This window comes from Suricata suricatta, chromosome 4, assembly GCF_006229205.1.
Source record: "Suricata suricatta isolate VVHF042 chromosome 4, meerkat_22Aug2017_6uvM2_HiC, whole genome shotgun sequence".
NCBI classification, from domain to species: Eukaryota; Metazoa; Chordata; class Mammalia; order Carnivora; family Herpestidae; genus Suricata; species Suricata suricatta.
Window position 1 is genome coordinate 59,204,470 of NC_043703.1, and position 18,656 is coordinate 59,223,125.

Genomic DNA, 18,656 nt, shown 5'->3' on the forward strand with positions numbered 1-18,656 from the left:
CCTTTTTTCTCTTGTGAGTGCACCATGTCTTCAGAGGATCTTGACAGAGATCTTTGGGAGGGCGTGGGGTTCATCCATGCCTGTGGCATCTGAATTCTCTGCTAGGTCCAAATGGGACAGGCAGAGCTTATGTGCCCAGGTGCCACTCCCTGGACCCTCGCTAAGATGCGGTGCAGGGCTGTCACAGTGGGTGACAGACGTGGTACTGGTCTGTTGCCTTAGCTCTCCCCCAAGAGTGACTTGCTCACCTGTGTTTACAACAGTTCCTGGCACGCACCCTGTTCCTGACAACAATATGTATTGATGGAGAATGGAAGAATGGAGAAGGAAGGAAGACAGGCAGGCAGGACGGAGGAAAGGAAGGGAGGGAGGAAAGAAGGAAGGGAGTTGTTACATAAATATCAGTGAGGGCATTACAAACCACATCACACGTGGTTCTCTCATCAGGTCCATATGAGCAACTGGGGGCTTACAGCTGGGAAAACTCCCCTTTCCACTAACCAGAGGGTTCGATGGTTCCTCTCAGAAGTTTTCAGTGAGTCCAGCTCTCTCTTTATTGTAGCGTCCAAGGGGTGCAGAGCCAGACCTAAGGCTCACCTGTAGCCGCTGAGTTGGCTGTATGATCTGCGTCGTCTCTTGCGTGTTCCTGGTTTTCTGTTGATGTTTCAGTACCCCCCAACTTTTCAGTTCCTGCTGCTACTCTTTCTGCTGGTATGTGGCTCACCTAAGATACTTAGAATGAGTTAGGGAGAATGAAAAGCGATTTCTGTTGAGATGATGTGAGGACACAATACGTGCCATCAGGAAGTTCCCGCTGTAGCTGTGCTCACGCTGTTTGCCAGCCTTCTTCCCCCTACAAGAGTAGGCACTACAAACTCAGGATTTCAACGCTTCAGAGACCAAGAGTAAAAAGGGACTCGGAAGTCACTATGTGAAGGGAAGGTGAAGGGAGATGGAAGGAAATTTGACTCCTGGATTGTGGAGAGGGGAGAACTTGATGCGAGCCTTCTGGGCACACTTCTGACCTAGGCTTCTCCTGGACGAGGGAGTCCTAAGCTGTTCAGCCCCCATGAGAGAGCTTCACCCTGGTACCAAACCCAGGCCGAGTAGGAGGCAGGTTCCTCTCTGAAGACTCTCCTTGACCCAGGTGTGCAGGATAAAGAAGCCTGCTTACCTCATCCTGAGGTGCACACTCCTTCATCGATATATATTATATAAGCTCAAAATTCGTTTTCTGACTGAGAGGTGCTGTGGCTACACTGACCAGAGTGTGAGCTCTGACACACACACTGGGTTCAAATCCTGACTCTCTCTTTATCAGGTGCACAACCTCACATAAATTGCTTACCGTCTCTGAGCCCACTTTCTCATCTGTAGAATGGGCTAAAACTCAACATGTTGGGTTTAGAGGATGATTAGAAGTCAGGAATAATTGCTGATTGTGCCTGATTGTGCCTGGGCTGTGGCAGAGGAGCGGCGGTGATGGGGGAGGGGCGGTGCGCGGAGGAGACTGGCAACACTCCTCTTCACTGACAGGAACACCCGAGGTGCCCAGGGCAGGGGTTGACTGGCTTTGCCTTATTGGTTCAGAAACTATGTTCCAGGACAGGACCCATTTCAAACAGGCTCTCCTTCTGCCACATGAAGTCTGCACTGCCTTGGAATTTTTTTTAATGTTTTATTTATTTTTGAGAGAGACAGACAGAGCATGAGTGGGGGAGGGCAGAGAGAGGGAGACACAGAATCCAAAGCAGGATCCAGGCTCTGAGCTGTCAGCACAGAGCCCGATATGGAGCTCAAACTCACAAACCTTGAGATCATGACCTGAGCTGAAGTTGGACGCTTAGATTCAGCCACCCAGGCGCCCCTGGGTCAGAAATTCTAACTACAGTCTCAAACTATAGTTCATACCGAATGCTGACAACAAAAGTCCTCAGGTGTAGGGTTTTTGTTTTAATTTCAAAATGGTGCAAAATGTATGTTTTGTTCATTTTTGTAATGATCTATTATAAGGGAGGAACAGATTGTCACAGAGCCTAGCCATATCCTCTCCCACGCAGGGGCCCAGGAGGGGCTGCCCGCACCCCCCCCAGGCTCACCTCACTTCTGGCCTGTGTTCACCTCTTCCTCCCATCTATCCACCTGGGTACATCCAGTCTCTCTTATCTCCATGGCCTGGGACGACTGGCCAGTTGGCACCCTGGTGCGTCATGCCTCAGACATTGTTCACATTTCAACAGGCCCTGCTGGAACGCCTTCCTTGGGGTGTGAGAAACTGTGGGTCTTGACCCTGTGGTAGCTTGTGAAATAAACTGCATGTGTGTCATGACCAACATTAAAAACAAACAAGAATAGTAAGGAATATTTTGAAAAAAACATCAGAAGACCGACGAGAACAGGAATACGTGTATTTCATGAAATTTTTGTTTTGGTCGTGTTGAGTCAACTGGGTCAGTACCTAAAATATATTACTTACTGAGGGTTTTAAATGAAACCACCTAAAAGCCATTATCTTTCCAGAAAAGAAAGACAGGGGAACTTAAGGTCTGTGGCCAAGGCAGGGGGGCTGGTATCTGTGAGGAGGGAGAGAAGGTCTCTGCATGGTGCTGTGGTGCCTAGAGAACACTGCTCACTCCCCACGTGAGGGCCAGCTCTGCCAGGATCTGTGCACGAAGACCAGACTTTACAGTGGATAAAGCATCCATCAGCGGCCAAGCAGTATTTCCTGCTGTGCTCTGTAAACAGAACGGCTAAGACACTGTTTCAGCTTCATCAAGCACACCAGTCTCTGCCACCCTCCAGAGGAGACACACATGCTAACAAGCCACTGTAGGGTTCGATACATGCTAGAACAGAGATGTGTGTACACTAATATAGGAGAAAAGGCTACTTCTGTGGAGGGCGGTCCTCACTTCCCAGGGCCATCAGAACAAATACCACTAACTGGGCCGCTTAGAGCGACAGAAACTTGCTGTGTCTCAGTCAGGAGGCCAGAAGTCTGAGACCAAGATCTTGTCAGTGCCATGTTCTTTTTGAAACCACTTCCAGGTCCCACCCAGCTTCTGGGGGGCCCTCGGCCTGTGGCAGCCAACTCCAGACCTCACCTGGTGATCTCTGTGTGCATGTGTCCCAATTTCCCCTTCTTATAGGGACCCCAGTGGTATCAGATTAGGGACCCACCCTAATACTTGCAATCAATCTAACTAATTACATCTGTAATCAGCCTGTTTCAAAATGAGGTTGCCTTCTGAGGTACTGGGGGCAGGGTAGGACTTCAACATACGATTTTGGGGAGACACAAGTCAGCACATAGCAGGGGATCAGGGAAATGAACGGTGTTTGCCCTAAATGTGAGCATCAGCAGGCATTTCCTCCCAGTGCAGGAAGGTGATGGCACTCCAGAAGAAAGGAGCTCTCTGGTCCCCCTGCCACACACAGAGCCAGGCAGCCACAGGCCACCTTGCTAGCCACAGAGACGGCACCCATTATTTCTCCAGCACACCCAGCATACAGCTCTTTCTTGAGGGGCCAGGAATGAGACCACTGGTCTTCAGGTGCATACAAACCTCCTGCACCTTCCCTGGCAGAGTCGGTAAACGACCTAGGATGTGCCAGGTCCCATCACAGACAGGGTCTTGCTTTTTCCTCACAAGGTATACTCTTATTTCCATTTGTATGCTACAGAAACAGAGGCCCAGAGGGGCCCACTGAACTTGACAAAGGCACACAGCCGGTAAATTTAGAACTAAAATTCAGTTTTAGCTGACTGCTTTCAAAACCATTTTAAAACCATTTTTCTGGTTACACCATGGCAAGGGGCACCTCCTGAGGAAATCCACACTTTGTGTCATTCCTTGATGGCCATTCCCTTTCAGCCAGAACTGGTTACTCTGCCCCTAAGCCCTTCTTATATCTTCAGACAGCTGAACTGTAAGTGGAGCACATGGACAAAGGGAAGAAAACTTTATGAAGAGAGAATGCCATCGTTTCAGGAAAATGTGGTGCCTGGAGGGAAACTAGCCAGGACCTAGAGCCCCAGGATATTCAAGCTGGAAGGGAGTCCAGAGCCCACTGCAGCCCTTTCTGTCATGGGAGGTGACCCTGTAGGACAGGTGTCAGGCTCACAAATCTACAGCTGGCTGGCCACAGGGTCAGTCCTGGAACCCAAAGGTAGGTACTGGGACCCTGACATACTTTGGGAGTTGAAGTGATTATTTCAACTGCCCCAACCTGGGATAAAATCCAGACAGTTGAAACCAGTTGGGTGAGGCCAAGCCCTGGAGATCTGGAGGTGACCAATCGGTCATTCAATGTTAATGAGCCTTGCTCAGCCCATAGGACATACTGTCGGGAAACAGGATGTGGGAAAGACATGTAGGTCTGCTCAGAGAACATAAGAGTCCAGTCATCAGGGAAAAGATTGATGGGAATTTAAAACAAACTGAAACCTCAGGCATTGGGAAAAAAAAAGTTTGAGGAAGGAGTCACCTAATGAATTGGAGGTCCTGTCAGAACAGGGCACAGGGTCTCAGCTTGCGCTTCTATGACGGGGGTTTCTCCCGCCTGACCTTCCGGTACTATCAGATGTAAACAGGATGTGTACCAACACCATGATAAGTATAAACAACAAGATCACTGCCAGTTACTTCCTGCAGTCATTGCTCGCAGGGTGTGTCTGGGCCTGAGGCCTCCAGGCCCCAGCAAGATCATGCAATCTCCTGGAAGTCACAGGCACTCTCCAGGCTGTGCCTGAATTCCCAGCATACCAGGGGCCCAAGGTATAGATGGAGCAAACCCTCCAATTGCTTGGCTCCCCTGCAGCCAAACACCTAGATAGGTGAAAACATCTAGGGCTCATGAGGATTTCACTTTTCACTGGGGTTTTTAGGTGCCACGCAAGCTCTCTCTCATCCATAAATTGGGCGGTAAATGACAGAGGTACAATGCCAGTGCAGGACCACCTGACGCCAAGGCCCAAGCCCTGCCCCCTAGGCTGCCCTGTCCACACTGCTACCTGCTCCACCCCATCGCCTCCTCCTGGAAAACAATCAACTTGGGACAGGCTGCCCTTCTCCAGGACTAGGAGGTGGCAGCCCAGAGTCTCTAAGGATGACTGAGCCATTACCCAGAACGTGCAGACTAATTACGCTGTGCACAGGCGGGAAAAGAGTGGGGTGAGCCAAGTTCAATGGGCATCCGAGGCTCTTGGAAGAATTCTCATCTAAACTGTACATCTCAGCAGCACTTACCTTTATTTCTTTGGAAGTGGACTGGCCAGGGGCCTTTTCTGCCCTCTTGGAAGATTTGGAGGAGGTAGAGGGGACGCCCTGGGCGCGGTAGGGCTTCAGGTCCTGGAGGCTGCTGAGATACTTCTTCCGCAAGGCCAGCAGCTCCTGTAAGTACTGCAAACAGTCCTGGGTGCGAGAGTACGTCCACGCACGGTCGCCTTCCTGCTGCAGGTGGTACACGCTGGTGTCCATGCTGCTGGTGCTTTTGTACTTCTTTAAGGACTCGCTGAATTTCTCCCCGTGGTCCCCGACCACGTACATGGAGCTGCTGCGGATCAGCCGCACGGCTGGGCTGGCTCTGTCGTAGCAGGAACTCTCGGCCACCTCCGCCTTCTTGTGCTGGCCAGAGTTAAAGAGGGAGTGCAGCTTTCTGAGCATAGTGCTCGATTTCCCTGTGTGGGTGCCTTCCAGCTGCCTGCGCCGTGCCACTTGATCTAGCTGGGGGCAGCGGCGCCAACACGCGGGCCTCCCACCATCTGCCTTCCCGGAGGCCCCGGGTCTCTGGAACCGCAGGGAGTGCGGGCTCCGCCCGGCAAGCAGCCCGGGCTTCTCTCATGGGGGGGACATTTACATACAACAACCAAGATGCCATCAACCACCGGGAAATATGAGGTCGTGCCCTGGGGGCTTAAGAACAAGGGCCCAGGCTGCCCTCGGGCACCACCGGTTGCCGATGCCTTCCGTGTTCTTCCATCGAAGGCTCTAGTTGCACGTGGAGAGTGCTGCAAAGCCTTTCCTGCTCAGCTATTTTCTTTCCTGTTCATTTTCCATTTCTGGACGTGGTCTCACTCCATTAGATTTGATCTGGGTGTGGACTTTTACCTTTCCACCTTGGCTGAGCTGGCTCTGGTCCCCAACGCCTCTTGTCCAAAATGAAATCCTACTTTGCAGAAGCACCTGGAAGCCAAAAGTCGTGTGTTGCTTGAGGTAAAATCCAGTCCCCCGAGAGAGGCCAGGGTAGACACGGCCCGGGCCGTTGGCAGGAGGCTCTCAGATCTTCGATAAGCTGGGCCCTAAGCAGGCGCGCAAGCGCCCAGAGGTGCCTGGCCCTCCCGTAAGGAGACCTCGCCACGGTTACCGGATAGCAGCCCATTGTGGAGACAGGAGGGTTCAGATATCTGGACCACAACTTTGTGCACAAAAGCCTCAGTGAGCAGAGGGTGGCCCTGTATATAGGGCAGTCCTGTTCTTTAGCTTGAACACATTTTCATTTAAATAGACTAGTTATAATCAGACACAAGCTATTTTTCTAAGAGCATCATGTGAATCCATTAGACTCTCTGGGATGTCCCCGCGAGGATCTTTCTCAGGCAAACGGCAAACATCATTATTACATTCATTTCTCTACACAGTCTGTGTCTCTCCTGACCCCACTCAGAGGGCTGAAGCCTCTGAATCTCTAACACAGGTATTCGCTAAAGCCTGGGTGTGTTAGTGGAAGACACTGTACAGAAAGTGTTCCTGGATGTGTGTAGCAGCATGGTTTATTTTTGCTGGGTTTTTATTTTGTTTGTTTGAGAGAGGAGGAGAGAAAGCGTCAGTGGTTTTTGTCAGACAATCAGAGAGGTCTGTGATACCAAAATAAATTAATGTTTATATCAAGCTTCAGAGCAATAACTAATGTCTCTGAAATGTGACTAGCAAAGAGCATTGTATGTATATTCACACTGAGCACATCTGTGCGTGGCCTTCTGGGCACCATGCTGAGGTGACAGGGATGCGCAGGGGCCCTTAACGTTGCACATCAGCAGAGCGCATCAGGGCTAATCCTGTGTGTCCACACACAGTAATTTACTGAACCATTATGGCTTCCTTAGGAGAGAAGCGTCCTTCCCGTTGTCATTACTGGTCCTCAATTCACAGATGAAGAAGGTGAACCTGGAGCCGTTGGGAAAGGTCTAAATTAGAGAGTGAGAAACTTATCCTCAGATCCAACCTTCCTTTCTCAAGCCCCACTGCCCCCTCAGTGCCATGGACTTGTGACATCACACGCTCTGAGGTCTCTGGGGGCAGAGGGGGGTCTCTGTCCTGCCCATATCTCTGGCTCCACACAAGCATGATATCAGAGCACTCAGGATTGACAAGAACTGACAGAACTTCAGGGACTGTGACTTTTCTCAGCCACTCACCATAAGTGGGGTTATGATGACACTAGTTCTACATAGACTTAGAAAAAGCTTAAATAGGTAAAAAATGAAGTCTAGGGGCACCTGGGTCGCTCAGTCAGTTAAGCATTCAACTTTGACTCAGGTCATGATCTTGAGGTTCGTGTGTTCGAGCCTCACATCAGACTCTGTGCTACAGCTAAGAGCCTGGAGCCTGCTTCACATTCTGCATCTCTCTCTCTCTCTCTCTCTCTCGCTCTCTCTCTCTCTCTCTCTCTGTCCCTCATCTGCTCATGTTGTGTCTCTGTCTCTCAAAAATAAATGTTAAAACATAATTTTTAAATGAATTCTAATCTATATCATATCCAGAACATCCCAAGAACCTAACCTCTTGAGCACAAAGAGAATGAAACTATCTTCCTGTATATTTTTCTTCTCTCTGCTCCTACTTCCTAGATTCTTCTGAGGACTGACCTTATGAAACAAATTAATAAGACAATTCTAGTGACATCACTAGCAAAGCATTTCATGAATACAAAAGAACAGGACATTGGCAGTAGGTTCTGCCCAGCTAGCTGACTCTCACCTCCTTATCAAAGCAGCCAGAGCCACCCCTCTCTCCGGGGCTCCTGCTCAGGGAGTTGAAGGGAGAGAATACTTTCTCCCTACAAACATACTGTCTCTGTTCAAGAAAGTTCATCTTAAGTAGCAACTGCCTTTATACCTCATTTAGGTTTTCTCATGGCCTCACCAGAAGAAATGGGTGTAAAATCACCTGTGGTCTTAAAAAGTATATTTCCAGGACACTACAAATGCCCATCAAATCCCAATCAGGCACCCCAGATTTGACCCTTCCCTTGCATCCTGGAGAATGCTGGGCAAGCACGGAAGAGGGGAAAGCCCTTCGGCCTGCGTCCTAGCCCTCAGCCCAGCCCCTCACACCAGCCCTGCCATGCACAGGAAGGAGCCAGCTGGTCCTGGAGCTGAGTCCCTCACTCAGCACAGAGCACACCTGGTCTTTGTGTAGGTATCAAGAGACTTGAGGCTTGACTAGAGCCCCAGAGAATGGGCATAAGGTGACTCAATGTATCAAACCTTGCGTTATTCCAGAATTTCTCAAACTCCCAAGGCAGCAGCAGAGTGGTGCAGAGGACCCAGCGGGTTCATTCCACATCAATGCCAATGCCAGGCGATGGTGGCCATGGGTGGGAGGTAGGGTGGAGGGAGTTGGAGCTTCACACTAGCCTAGTTCGTGGTGCCAGAGCAGCCGCCATGCTCGCAGCCCAGGGGACAGGGCAGGTGGCTGGAGAGAATGTCAGCATGAGCCTCCCTCGAATCAGGTCTGGGTCACAGGTCTGCCACCTCCCAGCCTAGGAAAGCTATTTAAACTCTGAGTTTTGGTCTTCCCATCTGCAAATGTGAATATTACCTATTTCACAGAGTTGTTATAATGATTAAATAAGGCAATAGAGAGGAACTGCTTAACATGTCACAGTTGCTCAGTCAAAAGTGTCAATAACTTTTACAATAATATTAAGATATTATTGCTACTAGTACAGTTTTGTGGTTGCCAGACTATTGTTGCAGGCAAATATTCTGCCTCCAGACCTCTCAACCTCCAGTATTTGTAGCTATCACAGGCTGAGGCCAGCTCTGGGAAAGATCGGCACGGAAATCGGTAGTTGAGCCCACTGCCCTGGACAGTGGTGTTTCCCCAGGGATGCTAACTGTCCTGAGCAGCCCACTGTTTCAAGGTCATGTGGCCGAGCGTGTGTCCCTTCCAGCACAAAGCCAGGTGAGCACCTGACCACTTCCTAGTTAAGTATGTTGGCCATTACTGTGCTGTAACCTGGGTGGTCCTGGCGGGGGACACGCGTCCAAAGGGAGCTGCTTCACCACTCACACCAGGCTGCATCCGCACTTCCTATAAAGAGTCCTGAGTCCTGAGTCAAAGCAGATGGTCTGTCCACACATCCCATGCCTAGACACCCCCTTGGCTGGGTCCCTGACTTGAGAGAGACCCTGAGTCAGCACTTCCCAGAAGGTAGGTAAATAGAGAGGAGGAATGAAGGAGGGAATGCAGAGGAAGAGGGGGGAGCTGAGAAAAGGAAGAGATCAAATCGTCCATGCTGAATATTTAATGAAGGGTAAGATTACAAAGTTTGACAATGCGTATCTCGTGTCACGTTGGTCCACTTGCATGGCGTATTGGAACATTTTGCCTTTGGGTTGTGCTATGAATTGAAAGGAAAAGAATTTTCCCTTCCCTGGAAGCAGAGGAACTTGGGTGCCCTGGTGCTTGGCGCTCTGCATGTGGAGCCTGAAAATGGAAGAATGGATGGCTTCACCGTGCATTGTGCCTTTGTGCTTTAACAGGCCTGGAAATCTCTTAAAATGTGCCTGGAAGCAAATATCTGGTCCTCTGGGGTTCACAAGACTCAAACTGTCCTGACTTGATGCAGAGTGCCGGTGGCTGCCCTTGTTGACACCCCTAGAAGGCCCACCCCCAGTTTGGGTACTGCTGCCAATTGGAAGGCAGGATGGGAGCAGGCTAACTCGGCTGGGCCAAGATTGGAGACACGGAGTGAGACGGAAAGTTAGACGGGAGAGCAAAGGTGGCATTAGGCAGTGAAGGGAGGCTTGGAGGCCAGATCGACAACTTTGAATTTGATTTAGCTGAATACAATTGTCAGAGCTCTGGGGTCCTTAAGACATATTCATGCAATTTAGAAAAAGTTCCCTCTTAACCTGAAGGCCAGGCAAGCAGTCCCCATTGGCTCCCTTGGTTGGGTACCCTGGTGCAGTGCACAACCCCTATAACTGTATACGTCAAGCCTGACTGGTTAAGAACCTAGAGCAGGAGATGGTGTGGCAAATGGGATTGTGAGAAAATTCCATGCAGAAACCTTAAGTAGAAGCTCCGTAGGATTTAAGAAATGTTAGTGCTTCGTTGATCTATTACTATGTACAAACCAACCGAAAACTCCGTGGCTTGAAACAACAATCATTTTATTTGCTCACAGTTCTGTAATTTAGTGGGGCTTTGGTGGGGATGTCAGTGGCACCCCTGTGCCTGCATTCAGCCCGCGGATAGGCCTGGGCTGAGCTCAGCTGGGGGCCTGGGACAGCGGGGCCTCTCTTCTTCACATGGGCTCTAGCAAGGTAGCCAGAATTCTTACCTGGCTGCTCAGGGCCTCCAACAACAGGCAAAGGTAGAATCCTCAGACCGAAGGCCTAAGCTGCGCATGCGCTCTGTGTTCTTCCGCCGCCTTCTGGGATGAAGCCAGATCCCAGGACCAGCTCGGATGAAGGGCAGGGACTACCCGAGGTTGTGAGTACCAGAAGACAGGCCCACTGGGGCCACCAAGGCAAGTCACCTGCCACAGTCTGTTAGAGAGCTGGGCTGACCAGCCAGGAAGGGGTGAGGGCCTCACTGGAGGGCAGCCCTTTGAAGGACAATCTCGTAACTTCCTTTTTAAGAATCATCCGTAAGTTATTTGTGCTTGACTTGAGGTGTATTGTATGCCCCAATCAGTTTATCTTTCTATGCACACTCAGCTAAGGTTAATGGCAAAATAATTTACATCATCCAAAATCAAGTGTCATAAGTCTCTATAGAAATAGGCCTCATGGCACCTGGGTGGCTCTATTGGCTAAGCATCTGACTCTCGATTTCAGTTCAGGTCATGATCTCACGGTTCATGAGATCGAGCCCCACGTCAGGCTCTGTGCTGAGCGTGCAGAGCCTATTTGGGATTCTCTCCCTCTCTTTCTCTCTCTGCCCCTCCCCTGCATGTGCACCCTCTCTCTCTCTCTCTCAAAGTAAACTTTAAAAAAAGGAACAGTTCTCATTTTTATATATTTATGTATACACGTAATATAGGATCAGAAAATGAAATCACTTATAAACTTTTAAAAAAGGTTTAACTCCTATCATCTTGTTATAAAGTGCTGGTTCTGCAGTTTTGTGCGTTAGTTAATTCGCACCCACTATAAATAGGTTTTACTGATACACTAAGCTCCCCAAATAAACTGTGATGGATCTTGCTTGAACATACACCCTTGGGACCCTGTGGGTCTCTATTCTGATCACTTCATTTTTACACTTCTGCTCTTGTTCCTCTGCATCACTTTAAAATAATCTTTTGAAGAACTCTCTTTCTCAGCTGATCCTCACCAATCTTGTATGGATCAGTTCACTGTCATCTAAAGTCACAGCAGCAGGAGGGGACCATGCGGCTGTGGACCGCGGGAGAGGGGAGGGCGGTTCTGAGCCTGTGTTTTTCATTGCTCTACCTCCTTCATTAATCGGCTCTCCTTGGTCTTCTCCAGAGAGTGAGCCAAATCAAAGCCACATTGGCCAATGATCAATCAGTGTATTGATCCAGAGGCAACCATCCCTCCTTCTACCGCAGCCACCCTCACTCGTGTGTTATGTGTCAGTAGTATGAGCAAGTTTTGCTGTGCTAACAAATAACCCCCCAAACTCTTCTTGGCTTGTTACACGGACTTCCCTCTCTGTCACGTTCCATGTCCTTGGAAGTCAGCCGGAGGCTCTGTTCTTAGCTTCTCAGAGCCTCAGGCTGATAGAACTCTCTCCAGAGGAGTTTATGATGCAGGTGGAAGGTGTGCCATTCCTAAGTCCTCCAGTGTGAGTTACACATTCACTTCTGCCCACACTTCATTGACCGAAGCAAGTCACATGCTCTCTCCCAGCTTCCAAGCAGGTGGGGAAAGGCAGTCCTGGACGTGCCTGGGCAACAGCTGGGCCATTTGTGAGCAGCCCTAATATTTTCCGCACACTATCACACTTTGTGCGTACCTTCGGTCCTCCCTTTCAGCACAACGTGGGTTGCGCAGGGCAGGAATCAATTCCACAGAGTCACTCCACCTCCATCACCTAGCCCGGGGCCTGACACTCAGAAAGTACTGAAGATTTGTTGAATTGATGAATAACTTGTCTCACATAATGAGGAAGTCAATACAAGAACATGGGGGCTCTGGCTCGTGTTGGGCGGTCAGTGGTCAACTTTGCTGTGCTGCCGTCCACTTCTTAGCGGACCTTCCTTTCCCACAATCCCGCTTAATTTTTCAATAAGAGAAGCTTGCGTGAGCTTTGGAAGGTGGAAATGAAGAGACGAGATTACCCTCAGGAGGTCACAGGGCTCAGACCGGGCACAAGGTTCTTGGGCTTCCTGGCCAGCACCAGACTTGGCAGGAGATTTCCCAGGGATTCTTGAGAACAGTAGCAGTTTCTCACCACACTTTGGAGAAGCACCCACCTCGGTGTTCGAGGCTGTTCTTCCAGCTGTTTCCATGACCTTTCAGCTGCTTTCGCCCCCTCTGCTCTTCTCACTTCAAGGAAGCCCTAATTCCTACATTAAACCTCCATTCCCATAACATGCAGAGTCATCCTTTACTTTTCGCAAGAGTTAAATGAGAAAATTTTCTTTTTGCTTGGTCATACTCCAAAGAAACATGTTATGTTGACTCTGGTGGAAAACTCCCTGTGTGAGATTTGCTATTCTTTCTCTCCTCCAGTCTGAGCTGGAAAGGGGGCCTGAAGAATGGTTTCAGACTCCGTCATCGGACCTGCCAGCAGCCTGCCTCGTCTCTCCACGCAGTGACAGCCTCCCCCCTGGACAGAGGTGCCACTCTTACTTGGGACAAGTAAGTTAGGCACAGGCGTAGTTAGAAGCAGTAAATCTTCCAAGGTTTGCAAGAAGATTGGCAGACATGCCAGAGACCTGTTCGTCCTGACCTATAATTGCATTATCTTCTGACTAACGTCTCAGCGCCCTGGCTTGCCCCTTCCGGCAAAGCGTGTTATTTCGCTCTTCTTGGAATCTGAGGGAAACTGCTCCTGTACCCTGCATATTGATGCCTGGTTGAATTGCAGTTTCTGGGGCATAGATCGCAATGTTCAAGAATGCATATTTTCTCTCTAAACCCTTTCACTCCTTCCGAGTGGAAAATGGCTGACTATTTCTATACCATAGCTCGAAGAGCTGATGGAGAAAAGCCTCACACCTCTGCAACAGTGGTGGGTGGATTAAGCAACTACTGGAAGTGAGTATTGACAAATTTCAAAAAAATGCAGCAGAATTCTCACTGCTTGTGCAGGATTAGGTCGCCTGGGTTGCTGGCATCAAAGCCCACCCCCATCTCTGAATCAGTATCTACAGCCCCCAGGCTTAGCTTTTTATTTATTCATTCATTTATTTGCTTTTTAATGTTATTAATTTGAGAAAGTGCAAGCGGGGGAGAGGCAGAGAGAGAGGGAGACACAGAATTCGAAGCAGGCTCCAGGATCCGAGCTGTCAGCACAGAGCCTGATGCGGGGCTTGAACCCCGGAACCATGAGATCATGACCTGGGCTGAAGTTGAAGGCTTAACTGACCGAGCCACCCAGGTGCCCACTCCCCACCCCCAGGCTTAGCAACAATATTTTCTGGAGGTCACTCTGCTCTCATCACTGCCCCAGGCTCTTGGCGGGGGGGGAGGGGCCGGGGGGTTCTGTGGCTGCTCCTCCGTCTCTGTCTCCTTGGACTTTCCTTTCCTGTCAGTCATTAAATAAATACAACCACAAGGTGATTAGCTAACTGGCTCTTACGGTGGTGACTGCAATTTCTCTCATCTGGCTAAACATGCAAGTCTTCTAACTTCCACCAGAGGACAGCACCCTCACACAAATAGCCCAGCTCTGGTCTGCGCAGAGCAAAGCAAGAACGATCCACGCCTCTGTACTAAAGGTGAGCGGGAACTGGGATGACTGACACCTGTCCAGATTCCTGTGCCCAAATTTCACGTGTGCGCCTGCGCGAGTATGTGTATGCATGGATGGAGCAAAACGTGTATAGTCACGGCTTGGAAGTTGCAGAAAGAGTCTAGTTACTACTGAGTAACAGCCACATACCAGAAATGTGCTTCTTGTTTTCACTGTTTTTATTTAAAAAAATTTTTTAATGTTTATTTATTTTTGAGAGAGAAAGTGCAAGCAGGGGAGGGGCAGAGAAAGAGGGAGACACAGAATCTGAGGCAGGTTCCAGGCTCTGATCTGTCAGCACAGAGCCCGACAAGGAGCTCAGACTCACAGACCATGAGGTCATGACCTGAGCCGAAGTCAAACATTTAACCGACTGAATCACCCAGGCATTTCTAATTGTTCTTTTAATAAGGGATTATTTGTAACCAGTACTTTTACATGAAGACCGGTGCCAATGAAATGCATTTGTCTTAATGCTTAAACAAAATAAGCATTTCACTCTAATTTTGTTGACTCCATTTAGTTGGCTGCTAAACATCTTCTTTGTTAATAGTAATATATAAATAAATAGAGGAACTGCATCAAGGCAAATTCTATTTTAGTGATCTGATGATGAGAGGGGCTGTAGGGGAGAATATTCAAATTATTTCCTTGCAGTTAAGACATTCTGGAATTGAGCTGCAAATTTAAAAAGCATTAGCTTCTGATCCGTTTGTTAAATTGCCCACATACATCCCAGGGTTTTGGGATGCTTTATTTGCAAACAGCAACAGATTTGCAAATAGAAGGTATTGTGCAAAAAAAAGCGAGCTCTTCACAGGGTCCAAAATAGGGTATGTGAGAGTATTGACTTCTCTTTCCTGGCCTGGGAAGTGGCCTCCTAGGGAACAGACCGCCAGGAGGACAAATGACCACAGAGGACAGGATTGGATTGCCAAAGAGGTTCTGACACAGGATCAGAGTTGGCCGTTGCTACTTTTTTCCTTTTTTTTTTTTTGACGGACAAAGACCAAGACCAGACCTGACTGCTGTGACAAATGAGGAATTCAGTAGGGGTCAAGTGCCAGGTGTGTGAGGAATTTTAAAGGATTGGGGGCTGGGGAGGGAAGGAAAGGGGCTGCGGGGAAATTGTAGACGCATCGTGACGGAATACCAACCGATAGCTGTGAATTCTACCAAGTTCCAGGCATCAGTCTGGGCAATTTATCGACTCATTCAATCCTGGCAGTAGCGGTGAAGTAGAGAGGAGTTCGAAGCCGCCACGATCTGCCTCCACCTGTGTTTCCTGCCTCCCACCGGAAGTCACCGGGCCTTCCCTCTCGCCCGCCCCCCAGGACAGTAAGAGCCAGGGCAGAGACGGGGAACAGGTGGGTGGGAAGCAGACATTGGCCACGTGTCCCACGCCGGCCACTACTCCACAGCAGAACGCAAGAAAACGGGTGCCTTTGGGCCACCGAGCGAGGAAGGATGAATGTGAGGTTAGCCCCTCCTACCTCCTGTTTCAGACAGTCACAGTGCGCCCCACGCGGCCCTCTGCCCCCCCTGGGCAGCAGGGCCTCCGAGGGAAGAGGTGTGGGGACAGAAGCTACCCTGCAAGGGGCCGCTCGGCTTCGGGACCACGTGGGCCGGAAGTGGTTGGGGTAGGGCAGCCGAGGGCCTGGAGAGGAGGCCCGAGACCCGTCCCATCTTCCCTCAGCAGCCTCAGCCTCCTCCTCTTCGGGTGCCAACCCCCAAGACCTCCTCCTTCCCAGACTCTTGCCTGCCCCTGTGCTTGGCAGGGCCCTAGGAGGGTCTGCCCGCACCTCCCTCGAGCCTGGTCAGTCCGGTGTACTCCCCCTTCCAGGCCACAGTACTTTACTCTGTGTGGGCCCGGATCCTACCCCTAACTAGGAGCTACGTGTCTGTCCAAGCAGGGGGACTTGAACGCAGGGGCTTGCTCTCCGGGTGATGGAGGAGTCAAGGAGACAGGCACGAGGCTAGGGGACACCGTCCTGGCACCAGCAGGACCCATTGTGCTCTTGGCTGGGGGCTGAGGGGAAGTGTGTTACTAGAAGCTGGACCAGCATCACAGGGCCAGGAGCTGGAGGGGCAGCGTCCACTTGCAAACGTCCCACCTCTCCTCAGCGGGCCCTCCGCTGTCTCCCAGCCCCCCTTGGCCCAGCTGGCCTGCGGGGGTAACCCCCCCTCAACCTGCTCTCCTTGCTGGGCTTCTCTTCCTTGCTGGGCACTTCTCTTTTCCCCTGTGGCCCTCAAAATCACGCTGGGGTGACTTATGTCACTCTGTGATGGGAAGACACAGAGAATATCCAACCCACTGGGAAAGAAGGGGCAAGGGGAAACCCAGAGGGATTTGGATCTAAAACACGAGTGGGCCTTGTCCTCCAGCAAACCCTGGCTGCCCCTCATTCTCCGGGTGAGGGTTCGCCAACCCAGAACTGGGCCCTCAATACACAGGCATTGAGTCGGATTCTGAGCTGTTCCGTGCTGGGAGTGAAGAGTTCGGTCTGTTTTCTTTCTGGCAGCTGTGAAAAGAAGGGACACTGTAAAAGGTCACCTCCCAGAAAGACCACGGGCCACAGAAGCACCTGATGGTGGTGGTGAGGTGGTTCCCGGGCCTCAGCCTCAGTGTTCAGAGAAGCTCCCCAAATGATCCATAGGCGTTCCAGAGTTGATGCCCACTGGGAAAGAGCACCAGCCAGGGGACGAGGGCACCCAGAGACAGACCTCTTCACCAGCCCTGGGGCATGGACACTGATGCCAGGGGGCTGACCTGGCCAAGGCCAGGCCCCCAGAGGCCAAGCATGAGCCAGAAGTGCTGGGAATGCACTCGTGTCGTCATTCGTTCAGCCAGAAAACACGCACCAGGCACCCCGTGTGCTAGGTGGTGGGAAGGCTGTGGTGAGAGAGACTGTGTGGCCGAGGTCCCTGTCAGTTCTGGCTGCCTCGGCTCCTCCAGGGACACAGCAGTGGGGAGGGGAAGGGAAGGGAGGAGGGCGAGAGCTGCAAGAGTCAGGCACCTGGCCCCATAAGAGAGGAGAGGTGTGTGTGTGAGTATGTGTCTGTGTGTGTGTGTGTGTGTGTGTGTGTGTGTGTGTGTGTGTCTACATGTATGTCTGTTTTTGTGTGTCTGGCTACCTGTATGTGTGTGTGTGTTTATGTGTCTTCATGTGTGTGTCTCTCTGTATGTGTGTGTACCTGTATGTGTGTGTGTGTGTATGTGTCTGTGTGTCTATCTGTATGTATGTGTCTGCCTGTGTGTGTGTGTCTCTCTGTCTGTGTGTGTGTGTCTGTCTGTGTGTGTGTGTCTGTATGTGTGTGTGTCTGCCTGTGTGTGTGTGTGTTTGTGGGTATAGTACAGCCACATACATGTGCAGTTTTTGGTTATCCTAAAAACGAAAGAGAGTGCATGTGGAAATTAAACGCATTATGCAATTTTTTTATGTTGATAAACAGTGTATGTGTTTATACCGACTAAGTAACCAAAATTATGCCCTGTGCAAAACCTCTGAGCCGCGCTCCATAACTAATAACTGAGGTTTAGGCGCCCGACAGTGGAATCGAAGCCCGAACGGCCCTCCGGGGTATGCATCCGTGAGCCCCCAGCATGCAGCAGGTCTCGGGCAGGCTGTGGGCTAAGTCTTGGCTTCCAGGGTCCTGCCCTGCCTGCTCAGGGCTGTGACTGGTGCCACCCAGCAGCACAGACCACATCCAAACCTTCCCTCACTGAGGGGAGGGAATGAGGGACCGGACACTCCTAGGACTGTACATCCCTTCTGTGCGCCACACTGGCATCTCTGTCCTCTTCTGTCTCCCACTTCTTGGTGCCCCTGGACAGAGGGACAGTTAACCAACAAAGCAGAAAAGGAGGGTGGGCTCCTTCCCTCCCTTCCTTCCTCCCTGTCTTCCTCCTTCCTTCCTTCTTTCTTCCTTTCCTTCATATTAATATTTTAAAACAACATATATATGTTTTGTCTGATTACAAAAGTAATATTCATGAATATTCCGTGATATTCATTATTAATGTCTATGTGGTTGCCAGTGGCCAGACCCCCTCACACCCCAGCGTCCCTTCTCCTTCCCCACTTTCTGCCCTCCATTCTTATGAAATGTAAGTAAGCTGGGGCAGGCCCTGGAGAGGAGGGGCAGGCGACACTGACTCAAGCTTCACATTCAGAGGTCTCAAAATAAAGACAGTTGAGGGGACTCCAAAGTGCTATGCTATGGGTTGAACTGTGTCCCCCCCCAAATTCATATGTTGGAGCCTTATTCCCCATTGTTGAAGGTGGGGCCTTTGGAAGGGCATGAGGTTGCACCCCCCATGATAGGAAGAGTGTCCTTATAAGAAGAGTCACCAGATCTCTCCCTTTTTCTGTCCTATGTGAAAACAGAGCAAAATGGCTCTCATCTGTAACCCAGGAAGAGGACTTCCACCGGGAACCAAGTTAGTCAGCACCTCGATCTAAGATTTGCAGCCTTCAGAACCGTAAGAAATATGTG

The 18,656-nt window shown here is 50.4% G+C and overlaps 1 protein-coding gene across 1 annotated transcript in view; it reads right to left on the reverse strand.

The window, feature by feature from the left end:
* C4H13orf42 (chromosome 4 C13orf42 homolog) overlaps nucleotides 1-5,666 on the reverse strand; it is a 21,217-nt gene extending 15,551 nt beyond the window's left edge. The window contains exon 1 of the mRNA XM_029938342.1: nucleotides 5,250-5,666. Coding sequence (XP_029794202.1) covers nucleotides 5,250-5,666 — 417 coding nt within the window. The remainder of the gene's footprint in view (nucleotides 1-5,249) is intronic.
* Between the last annotated feature and the right edge of the window lie 12,990 nt (nucleotides 5,667-18,656).